The 12,319-nt window shown below is 35.5% G+C and overlaps 1 protein-coding gene across 1 annotated transcript; it reads left to right on the top strand.

Moving 5' to 3' along the window:
• The first annotated feature begins 1,022 nt into the window (after nucleotides 1-1,022).
• Nucleotides 1,023-12,062, top strand: LOC120352988. Its single transcript, XM_039435364.1, has 2 exons — nucleotides 1,023-1,241; nucleotides 11,088-12,062. The coding sequence occupies exons 1-2, from the start codon at nucleotides 1,079-1,081 to the stop codon at nucleotides 11,258-11,260; spliced, it is 336 nt and encodes a 111-aa protein (XP_039291298.1). The 5' UTR covers nucleotides 1,023-1,078; the 3' UTR covers nucleotides 11,261-12,062.
• Nucleotides 12,063-12,319: the final 257 nt, after the last annotated feature.

Here is a 12,319-nt window from a genome sequence, read left to right as displayed (position 1 = left end):
TGATGGACGGGATGAGAGAGAGATTGGATACAGGATTGCAAAGGGGAGAGTTTTAACCAGGAAGCTACATTCAATACTTTGGACGGATGATATATCGAGGACGACCACGAACGGTTTGGCAGCAAAACATAGAAGAGGCCATGGAGAGAAGGGGCATCCAACAAGACGTATGGAGAGATAGAGGCAGATGGCGTGTTGAGTGCGGGAAACGGCCGGGAAGGCTGTAAAAACCCGCGTATTAGGTATTAGGTTAGGTAGATAAGCGAGAAGTTTCACTATCAATCTATCCAAATTTAAAATTGTTTGTTCTATTCTAATCTATATTCTCAGATTGTGGTTTGGTGTAGAAAATTGAAATTGACATAACCTATTTATAATGTTTGGACAATTTGGAACTAAATTAGGAAATAATTGGAAAAGTTTTGGGCAATAGCCAGTTTTTTCTTTTCCGATCATTGTATTGTTTGTGCTCACCTGATAAATAAATAAATAATATATTTAGTGGACGCTATAATGAATGAAGATATGTCACAATATAAATGCAATACAAAATGTAAACTTACCTGGAATAACGTCATGTATGTACGCAAAATCTATGCAGTTTGTAGCAAGGAGCAAAACTGAGCGAGCTAACCGAGGGTAGCAAAAAAGCAAATGCAGAGAAATCTGCTATATTAATTCTGTGGCAAAAGCTTCCGAGTGTAGCGAAGAGGCACCCAAAAGGTGACGGCGCTCAGAGGAAAAATTCCTCTCCTATCGTACACTGGAGACGCGCCTCGCTGTGCCGCGCAGCCACAGAGGAAAAATTCCGCTCCGTATTCTCCCAAAAGTTCTGGCAGCGGAATAATTCCACGGCGTCCACGGCTGCTCGGCGCGGCGAGGCGCGGCGCGCCCCCAGTTTGCTTATACACATTGGACATGCTTATACACAACTTATATACATGCTAAGTATTCAACCGGAATAATTCCACGGCGCCCACGGCTGCGCGGCGCGTCTACAGTGTGCTCCGTGCTTTACTGATAATAGCTTTTTTATTTCTCATAGCATCAGGCGGACCTTACCTTCTTCAGAGTTGATATGGAATACCTTTTCACCGGAGATGTTAACGAAGTTCATGTGACTGAGACCATAGATAACATCTATAAGTTTAAACTGCCAGGATCTTCCACAGAAACAAGTTTTGGAATTGTGGAATCTTTCGACTTCAATCTAGAAACTCCAACCGACGCCTTCAGATTTGGTAAGCATGAAACATACTATTGTAAATTCCTTTTGTCAAAAGAAAGCATGTGAAATAAATTTTCGCTCCACCTACTGTATCAAGTACTCACTCCACTCTCTGGAACATAATAGTCAAGCATCTCGTTTTTGCTCTGAGGACTGGAATAGTTATTTGTGCAACTAGTGCGCAAAGTGACAGTTTGCTGCACCGAAAGAAACGTTTACGCCCGAGCCGTAGGCGAGGGCGGAATGGCTTCTTGAGTGCAGCAGAGGAACTTTGCTCACGTATTTGACATTAAACTTTTCCTACAGTTACCATTGAATATGAGAAGTGGTTTATTAAATGATTATGAGTAAAATGATGGCTGAAATCCATCAAATGTTTGTGTGTGTGATGCTGTTATTAATAACAACCTTATTTCATTTAGAAATTGATAATCCAATTGAAGTTGAAAATTCTCAGCCAAAGTTCTCATTTTTATTCATTTAAGAATCAGAAAAAATACAGATAGAACAAAAAATTTGCATTCAAAATACACTCCAACAGCTGCTGCAAGATGGCTGAACCGACAAGCGCGCGACCTAGCGGGAAGAATCGTACCTAAGTTTGTTGACTGTCGATCAGCTAAAAAGTACTGAAACAGGATTCAGAAATTTAGACTTTTGCTCAAATTACCGAGAAAAATGCTCAAAGTGAACTGAAAAATATTTATAAAAATAACATAGACAACAGAGAATATTTATTGTGGTATTGTTATGTTTTTATTATTTTTATTTATATGAATATCAAACAGTAATCATTTAACCTCAAAATTCTAATTTTATAATGTATAGGCTATTTGCTACTTTTCTCATTTCTTGCAGTTGAAATAATAATTATCAATAGAAAAGAACTATTATTTATTATTAAATGATGAGAATTCGTAAATGATGATTATTTGATTATGATTTAGATGAACATTATTCTTGTTTTGGATTTCTAGATTGGGATTTTATCATAAATGTAGGGTAGCCATTGTAATGATTCTTTCCTAAATCTAACCACAGTCATTGTTATCAACTTAATTTTTGTTTTCGTGCACTAATCCTCCATATAACCCACCAACTATTTTGTGTTGCCATGTTGCAAATCTGGAGTGCAGAAAAACTTTTTTCCGCACTAGAGCGGGAAAGTGAATGTTTGGGTATTGTAATCAGTACAGGAACAGCAACTTTCCGAGGTAGCTGTAGGAAAATGAATTTTTCTCTTCAGTGGAAGAAAGTAAGGCAATTTGAGTAACATGGGAAGCATGTCTATTTTGAGAGCTGTCACCTGCATATGGGTCATATAGCCTATATATTAATATTTTATCTCTTATTGATCAAAATTTTAAAGATCAAGATTATAATTCAATGAACAGTATTCCACTTGGCATTGACAGAAAAGTTGTTTATTTGTTTGTTATAAATAAAAACCTTGGCATCTTTTTGATAACAAACGTTGTGCTCATGCGATACGGTAGATGGAAATAGTTATTTGTGCAACTAGTGCGCAAAGTGACAGTTTGCTGCACCGAAAGAAACGTTTACGCCCGAGCCGTAGGCGAGGGCGGAATGGTTTCTTGAGTGCAGCAGAGGAACTTTGCGCACGTATTTCACATTAAGTTTTTCCTACAGTTACCATTGAATATGAAAAGTGGGTAATTATGGGTAAAATTGCCTGAAATGCATCAAATGTTTTTCTGTGTAATTTTATTATTGATAAAAACCTTAATTTATTGTCAAATTGAATAAAAATGTTGTCCTTTGTTATAATATATAATAGTAATAATTAGCGCGTTGTGCTTCGTTGCACCTCTGCTCACTATATAAGCCCAGTCACTGTTACCAACTTCATTTTGATTTTGCTGCACTGTTGCTCCATATAACCTACTAAGTATTTTGCGTTGCCATGTTGCAAATCTGGAGTGCAGAAAAGTTTTTCCCGCACTAGAGCGGAAAAGTGATTCTTTGCGTTCTGTAATCAGTGCAGCAATGGCCACTTTTCAAGGTAACTGTAGGAAAATATTATTGCATACTCGAGATGACTTATATGTCTTAGCATTGACTGATAGTTTATTTATACCCAAAATTATTTTGTTTTGGGTAGAGCTCGTTTGAAGGACTCCTAGTAAAGTCCGTCCAAACTGGTGGTGAGGATAGGCTTGTCTTTTCTCATAATAGCCTACAGCTTTTTCTGTCACTGTGCGGGCAGTTCAAAAGAAATTTTTTGTATTAGTGAAGACAGGTTTGAACCATCTCATTAGTTCAGATGGTTTGATCCTCTCATATATTAATTGCAAAATCGCGTAAACTATCAGTGAAGCCAAGCTGAGGAGTATCTCGAAGGTACGTGACTTCATTGATCCATTCATTCACTTCCGACCACAAAAATTGTATTCTCATAGCCAAGCGAGTAAACTTTCATATTATTGTTTGATGAAATCATTTTTTTTTTTTTAGTATCTTGAAAGCTGGTTTTTTTGTGTGATTTAATTTCGAATATATTTTCATTTGAAGTAATGTTATCATAATTGGAAGTGTTAGTTATTCTTTCTTCATTTAAGTTATCAATTACACCCACCATTCAATCTCGTAGTTTTAGCGTATCTCTGGTCGCCCTTACATTTTTGGATAGCCTACATAGCCTATTTTGTGGAGGCGCCTTTCGCCTTACATATTTAGCTTATGAAGCTTACTTCATAGATAGGTAAGAAGATCGGAGCTTAGATGAGAAACTGTCTAGAGTTGTCATTGAACGATTGTAACATGGCCACTGAATTCAAGACCTCAACCAGATATCTCATCAACTCATGAAAGATTCTTGTATGCTATACTCATTATGCATTACTCGCGCGGGGTAAAAGAGACCCCAAAGAGAAATTTTGGTGTACTACTCTTGCCATTGACACAACTATCTCAGTAGATGCCTGTTCTTAGTGTCTATTTGATAAACATGCACTTAGAACTCTACTACCTGTAACGCCTTCTCAGTGATAAATAATCATTCAAGCTATCGTCATATTTACGTATAGATACAGAGTCTATAACAGAAGTTCCAAGACTGGTCACAGAATAAAAAGTTCATTGATCATTTTAGTACAGCAGACTAATTAGCCCAGTCAATGAAGGTCCAAAAAAGCAGTTTCGATCCGAAAATTAAATAAAAGCTGAATTTCCAACCATCAATAGAACCCTCCCTGAGGGTCATTCTCCCAAACGTCCCAAGAAATCCCCTTGGAGCTTTTCCCCCCAGCCACCTAAAACATGAAAAATTAATGCAGGTAATCACGGGAGATCAATTATTTCTGTAACCATTGATCAGTTAAAGTATCTGGAGATAAGTTGAAAACGATGAACTCTCTTCTAAAGAATCCAATCATGATAGATTCAATAATCCATATCATTACGGAAACTGGTATTCGATATTTTAGATTTTCATCCCATTATAGATTATATAAGAGTTTGAACAGGAAGGTTTTAAAAGCAGCTAAAAAAATTGCTGCTTGTATGTTTATAAATAGTTCTAATAATCAAACAAAAGCCATATGAACATTAGTCAGAAATTATTTATCCAAGACTAAGACTTCTCAATCGAGGACTATTATAGCCACCGATACTGGGATTGTCAAAACAGGAGAAGAAGCTGCTGAACTCTTGGATAAGTATTTAATTGATACCCCATTAGCTATTCAGAAAGAGATTACACAGCATAATAATATTCACAACTTTCGCAATTTCTTTGGTGCTAATTCCCCTCGCAAAAGTAGTGGATTAAAACTGGATTTTTTCGATCCATTAACATTTGAAGAACTCCAGGAATTAATGAAGTCTTTAAAAAACAAAAAAAACCTATTACTGTCATAATATAGTGGATGTTTTGAGGCTATTATAAACAATTGTGCAAAATTTCAAGCTTGTAGGCTCAGTAGTTTGGGCTGTGGTGTGATTTCAGTCTGTAGGGGCTTAGCCTTTTATAGATATAGAGAAGAAGAAGAGAAGAAGAGAAGAAGATTAGTTCAGTGAGTGAAATATAAGTATCCACACAGTGAGTGAAATTATAGTACAGTGTATTTTATCAATTCATAGTAATTGATTGGCGCAGGGCAAAATTCCGTATAGAGTGAGGGAGTTCCAAACCCACTCTAAAAAAAAGACCGACAGTGGAAAGAGTTCAAACAACAATCTGTTAAAAATTTTTTTCGGGGAGAATTTCATGAAGAAAATGAAGTTTTTCATTGACATTATTTTTTGTAACTCGGAACGTCATGACAAATCTTGGCATCTAAAGCTGCGTTTACACCAAAGTTATTAACAAAATGTTAATAACTTAATCTTAATCCTCACAAATTCTTATAGATTGAACGGAACTTGGAAAACACATATGTTCATCATGTGTATGATAATTTATGTTCAATTTAATAGAATCTATGAGGAATCTATAGAATCTATTGGTGTTAACGCAGCTTTACTTTGTGACTGCCTGAATTTAATATTATCAATTGGAATTTACAATTCGAGACCGCAGCTCGGAAAGAGAAGACTATTATTAGCTCATAATATCGGGAACCAAGCTTTGCTCAGGAGTACAAAAGCATAAAAAATTTATCATGAAAGGAGGAATTATAATGAAAAACCATTTTGGTCATGTGGTTTTTGTTTTGAGAAGCGGTGATGAATAGCGGTGGTAGGCTATTTGGCTTTTATATATTCCATTTCAAATTCATATTGATTATTCTTTCGGGTTGAAGGTCTAATATATACTTATTAGATATATTTGAATAGTTATCTTGGAGTTTGGTAGAAATATATTACATTTACATAGAACTCAATTTATTCATTCAAGTTATCTTCATAATTCTATCTATCTAATTCTAATAGGTTACCAACCCATCCCCATCTTATATGATAAATCTTCAATCATAATCATATACCTACATGATTGAAAAACAGCAGAAATTCAATTTACTAGAACAAATAATGGAATGCCTTCAAGTTCAGATGTAGGCAACACGCCTAGCTTCTTCCTACATTCGCTACCTTGTCTCTACAACACTGTTCTTGCTTCTGTGAGACACCTTGTTCGAGTGAGAACTTGCTTCTGTGAGACTGCCATTTATAGAAGTACTTGTTCATATGAAACTTGTCTCTGTGACACTAATATCGTTCAAAAACACTTCTTGTCTCTGTGAGAGCTTGTCTCTGTGAAACAGCCCCTTCATTTTGACTAATCTCTTATCACAGTCTCGCTTTCATTCATTATAATCCTGAATAAGTTGATTACCTTGAGGATGTAGTTTATCTTACTGTACTGTACGTCGAACAATGTACAATACAAACAATTTTCATCGAATTAATATTATGATAATCATTGGAATTTCTGCCTGCGATTGAGGAAAAGTCATTTTGTTAGCCTTGAAATTCGTACCTAGAATAAGTTGCTTAATTACTAGAAATTTTGTTATTTGTAATATCCATTATAGGTACTGTACATTCAATTTTTTGAATCAACTACTTTATTCTAAATCACGATAAGGATAAATAGGAAAATTGTGAGATGGGGATAATCCCTTAGTTAAATTTACATAGCATCAATTTGAATGCTCTGATAATAATGATTGTGAACGGAACTGCAATTCTGGCTTGGTATTGCCTCTTCATGTCCAGTGAGAATAGAAAGCTTCAGAATAATTTGTTCTCACTGTATGTTAATATTGTTAATATTTGATAACATTTGTTAATGTTTAAACAGAATGAGCAACAAATTAATCTACTTTTAGCTTGAAAATTCTCAACTCATCAGGAGTACAGTATTGTCATATAATATCACAGGTAGGCCTACCCTTTTATTTTCTCTGTTCACATGATCTGATGATATTCATTCCATTTCAAGTGTTTAAATAATAGAGAGACAAGAAAAAACACAAAAAGCTATGAAATGAAATTTTGAATCTCTATTTTCCACAAAAAAAGGATAAAATGAAGGAGTCGGACACATAATATATCATCAAACTTCATTGAAAAACATCAATATCTGAAACTAGAGTTACCAAATTGTGATGCCTCTGACTCTTATTGAGAATGCACACTGCAAATAAGAATAATATAATAAATTCTGTGAGCAGACAACAAAATCCTGATTTTTATCATCAGCGTGGTTAAATCAAGAAATAATAATATTTTTTTAGAGTATTGAAAAGTGAAAATCCAGATTCAGCGCATGTCAAAACAATAGACAAAATTAATTGTTTCGAGCGCCATAGTGTAAATGAGATGCAATGTAGAAAGCAGTACTATTCTATTCACTATGGTGAAGGGAGTCAGCCGCGTCGGCTGTTTCCCTGTCCACAGCGTCAAATTGAATCGCAAATGAATAACAAAATACATCAATGGATTTGCAATGGAAGTGGCTACATTATTATTATTCGACTCATTTTTCATTAAAATCACTTGCTTCGAAGTTAATCGGAGAAAACAAAAAAAATCGAATCGAAAAACCCCTAAATTTTAACATACATATTTTTTTATCGAGGAAACTGTTTGTTTTATTGAGAAAATGGATACGACTAGTAATTTAGTCCATAATGTAACGAATCGAGTGACATGTGATAGATTTTTTTCGATTAATGGTTACAGAGGTAATTGATTTCCTGTTCACTGTATAATATATTTATTTTTTATTTGAAAAATGAATGTAACTAATATTGTAGTCCATAATGTGAGGAATTGAATGACATATAATAGAACTGTTTCCGATCAATGATTATTGAGATAATTGATTTCCCGTGATAACCTGCATTTTTCAGCTGTGAGGGTCGTTTGGGGGAAAGCTCCAAGGGGATTCCTTGGGACTTTTGGGAGAATGACCCTCTTGGAGGGTTCTTTATCGATGGTGAGAGATTCAGCTTCTATTAAATTTTCGGATAGAGAAAACCTTCATTGACTTGGCTATACGGTACTATGGAGTAGGAACAATTGAGCATCTATAGCCTACAGCATTCAAAAGCGCTTTCTCCATTGATCTTGTGCTTTCTGCAAGCTTTTTATGTTAATGCTGTTGAAGGTACTTGAGAAGGTCAACGCCTTCTGAACTGCTTTGATTCAGTGAATTGCTTCCCTGCAGGTGTCTCTTGTATCGGTGGCGGGGTGGTTGGGTCGGGTGATAAGAAGGGAAGAGCCAAGTCAAGGCTGTAAAGGTCCATATAGACTTTCGTTCTGCTCCTCAACCGAACGTCTCTCCAGCAGAGCGATTGATGATCGACCGGGGAGCCAGAGTGGTTCGACCGGGGAACGCCAGAAGATCTAACATCTTCCATAACGTTCATGATGGGTGCGACTGCAGAGCGGGGGCAGAGCGACTGTGGTGCGATGGAAGAACGAGGGCGGTACGAGGGCGGTACGAGGGCGGAGCGTGCTCGGTGCGGGTTGGAGGCGCGTATATGTGTACGCAGCTTACGGTCGATACAGTAATAGTAGCGTTGCTGATATCTGCCAATGTCCAGCCACTATAGCATTCAGCAAATGTGGTCTGTTAGGCTGGCCACTGACTGTAGGACATGCATGATATACATGTGTGTATATGCATGTTTATTATGCACACACACACACAAGTTCATCATGCATGTTTTATCACCATGTTTGACAGCAGCTTCTAACATAGAATGAACAACCAACATTTTGGTAGTGCATTATTTTTCTACATAAGGGGTATTCACAATATTGGAGTTAGCAAAGTCGAGTTAGGCTAGTTTCACACTCATTCGGTTTGTTTTGTTTTCGATTCATTTTCGGCAAATTCCGATAAGTGTGAAATGATGATTCGGTTTGAATTCGGTACCGAATAGAACCGAACGCCCACTTGACTCTAATAAATTCCATCAGGTTTCAATTCGTTGCTAGCAAGAGGCTTCTTTCACACACTTTTGGTTCGGTTTGGTTTGTTTTCGGCAAATTCCAATAGGTGTGAAACGATGATCTGGTTTGAATTCGGTACCGAATAGCAACCGCATAGCACCGAACGCCCCCTCGACACGAATAGGTTTCATTATATTCGAATTCGTTGCTAGGGAAACAGGAAAAAGCAAAGTCGTTTACACACACTTGCCTTCTTTGTTTTTATTTTAACCTGATATCGTGATTATCTGTTTCAAAATTTTCCAAGTCAAAATCATATGGTTAATTCATTTCTGTTAGTTCACAGAAACACTTTTTTCAATGAATAGTTTGCTAGAAAAAATATGAAAGATATAAATTAATACTCAGGGAGAATTTTTATTATTTTTTTCATTTTTCCACGAATATTACATGATTTCATCAATGGAGAGAAGAGATGAAGTTCATATACCATGTGTCAAAACAAGGAACAAATTTTCAATTAAAAGAATAATCTCTCTGAACTTCCAAAATTAACATAAGACAAAATTGATATTTGGGATAAAAGCGGGGTGTACAAACTCAAATGTGATGATTGTAATGCTTGTTATGTGGGTCAGACTGGTAGAAGTTTCAGAAGCAGAGTTAAAGAACACATCAGAGATTGGGATAAACAAAATGGGGAATCTAACTTTGCAGAACATTTGATAACAAATAATCACAAGTTCACAGTTAAGGAGAATGTTGAGTTTCTGCATGTTAATAACAAAGGCAGATCTTTGAATATTCTAGAGGCTTTAGAAATAACAAGAGTAATTAAGGAAAATTCCCAGTATAGTTTAAATGACCAGATTCATTTCAACCAATACAACACTACGAATTTAGTTTTATCATAAAATTGTAAGCATACATTAGTCAATAGTTTTTCCATTTACATATTTGTTTTATCACTTTTCACATTTGTTTTCCTGGTTCTTATGAAAGCCTCATTCGTTTTTGGTAACGAGCCGAACCGAACCGAAAACGAACCGAACCGAATGAAACCGAAAGCGTGTGAAGCTAGCCTTATTCGCTATCTCCAGCTATTTGCCAAGTCTATGTTAACTCAATGCTATAGTGGTACGTTAGAAAAAAATTAACAGACGAGATAGCAGATAGTGCAGGTTTGAGTCTGCTATCTCTGTTAAAATGGCAGCCATATGTTTATGATCTTACTTTTTCAAACCTTGGACAAGTTATAGAATAGACACGCCCCAATGTATATTCATACTGAAAGTCGATGAAGCCAACATCTACTGCCATATCGCTCCATCGTGACGTCAGCATTGGATAGAGAACTTTTCTTTGGAATTTGTTTACATTGTTTTCCATAGCAGATTGCGTCTATTTCAGTGGGAGCGCAGCGGGAGTCCACCATTCTTATGAATAATCATTTACTTTCATCTCAAATAGACATAATTTAAAAGTTTTCTATGCGATTATGACGTCACGATAGGGCGATATGGCAGTAGATGTTGGCTTCAGAGGCTAGACTTCACAGCGTGTCTATTCTATAACTGGTCTAAGTTTCAAACTAACTTCAAGTTACACAAATTATCCGCTTGGATCGCTACTGCAGTTAGCTAATAGCAGTTCTAAATGGGGCGTTCACAATCCAGATTTATCAAATAGCACTTTAGCTGGCTAAAACAACATTGTGAATACCCCTATAGTCTACAAGTGATTTGGGATTGATGCAGAGTTGGTGAAGAAAAGTGCTATCTTCTCAGTCTAAGGCGAGGATAGCAAACCATACTCTCAATCATATGCTCACTTTCAAACATGAATCTCATCATAGAGTAACTTATTTCGTATATTATCCGGTGGAAAATTAATAGCATTATACAATGAATTTTAATGATTATTGATTAAGCTGGTGATATCTGAGAACGCTTAATAAAATTGGCATTTAATTTCACTCATATTTGTTTTTCAGCTGGAAAAGTGACTATTGACGAATCATCCACTTTACGGCATGATGAATATTTGAAAATGATATTAGTACCTGTTAAAACACAAGAAAAAACATCAAAACAAGGAAAAAAATTGGAACCGTCGAAATCATCAAAAGGATGGTGTTGTATTGGTCGAAGTAAAACTGCTCCATAATCAACGCTCGATAGGAATGGCTCATACAAAGTGTCCAATGATGTGGTGTGAATTTTGTAGATTATGGGGATTTTGAAGTGAGATTCACATGAAAAAGTCGGTGAAAATTATAGGAGGCTTCAGTTGTAATGTTTCTTTTCGACTTCCTTCCGTAATATAAGCTGTGTTCAAGTTATCCCCGTATATCCAATTTTGTAATATTATGCACTAGAGCCGCTTAAATTTTAACCGTGATTAATTTCACGAGAACCAATCAGAGAAGGTCTTTTTGATGAGATGGCTTCTCTGATTGGTTCTCATGGAATTAATCACAATTAAAATTCAACTGGCTTTTGTGCAACCGGCACAAAATGTCAAATCCCAGATGGAAACTATAATAAACTTTCAATTAAACACTTGACAAAAATTTTCATTAATTTGTAGTATTCATGAAATGTGAATGTAATGATGTAATATGTAATTTGAATACTCCTCAATTAGTAATAAGCTAACTAACTAAAGGAGTAACTAAAATACTGTATAGATCATGCTATATAGCTTAAATGAAATAAAAAGGAATATTATTATTATATTTACTATTATTATTATTATTATTATTATTATTATTATTATTATTATTATATTATTATTATTATTATTATTATATTATATTATTATTATTATTATTATTATTATTATTATTATTATTATTATTATTATTATTATTACTAATATTTTATTTATCATCACATTTTAATGTGAGTTTTTCTCATCAAAATCGGCCTATGGCAAGACTTTGATGTTATTCTGTTGCTATATTCAGGAATGCCCTAACCATTGATACAGTATTGAGCACCACTGCCTTCTGCATCAAGTAGCTTGTGTTTCTTGAAATTCGAAGCCGATTCAGATTTGCAGTCACCTTTGTTTCCAACAATCCAACTGCTGATATTATGACTGAGACATTTTCAACTTTCTCTTTGTGCCAGATATCCTCTATTTCAGCTGACAAGGGAAGATACTTGGTAATTTCCTCATTGTAGTATAATTCCAAGTTGTGGCAGCATGGAATGCCAACAT

The sequence above is a fragment of the Nilaparvata lugens genome, chromosome 9, assembly GCF_014356525.2.
Source record: "Nilaparvata lugens isolate BPH chromosome 9, ASM1435652v1, whole genome shotgun sequence".
Lineage (NCBI taxonomy): Eukaryota > Metazoa > Arthropoda > Insecta > Hemiptera > Delphacidae > Nilaparvata > Nilaparvata lugens.
This window is presented reverse-complemented; position numbering and strand designations above follow the sequence as displayed.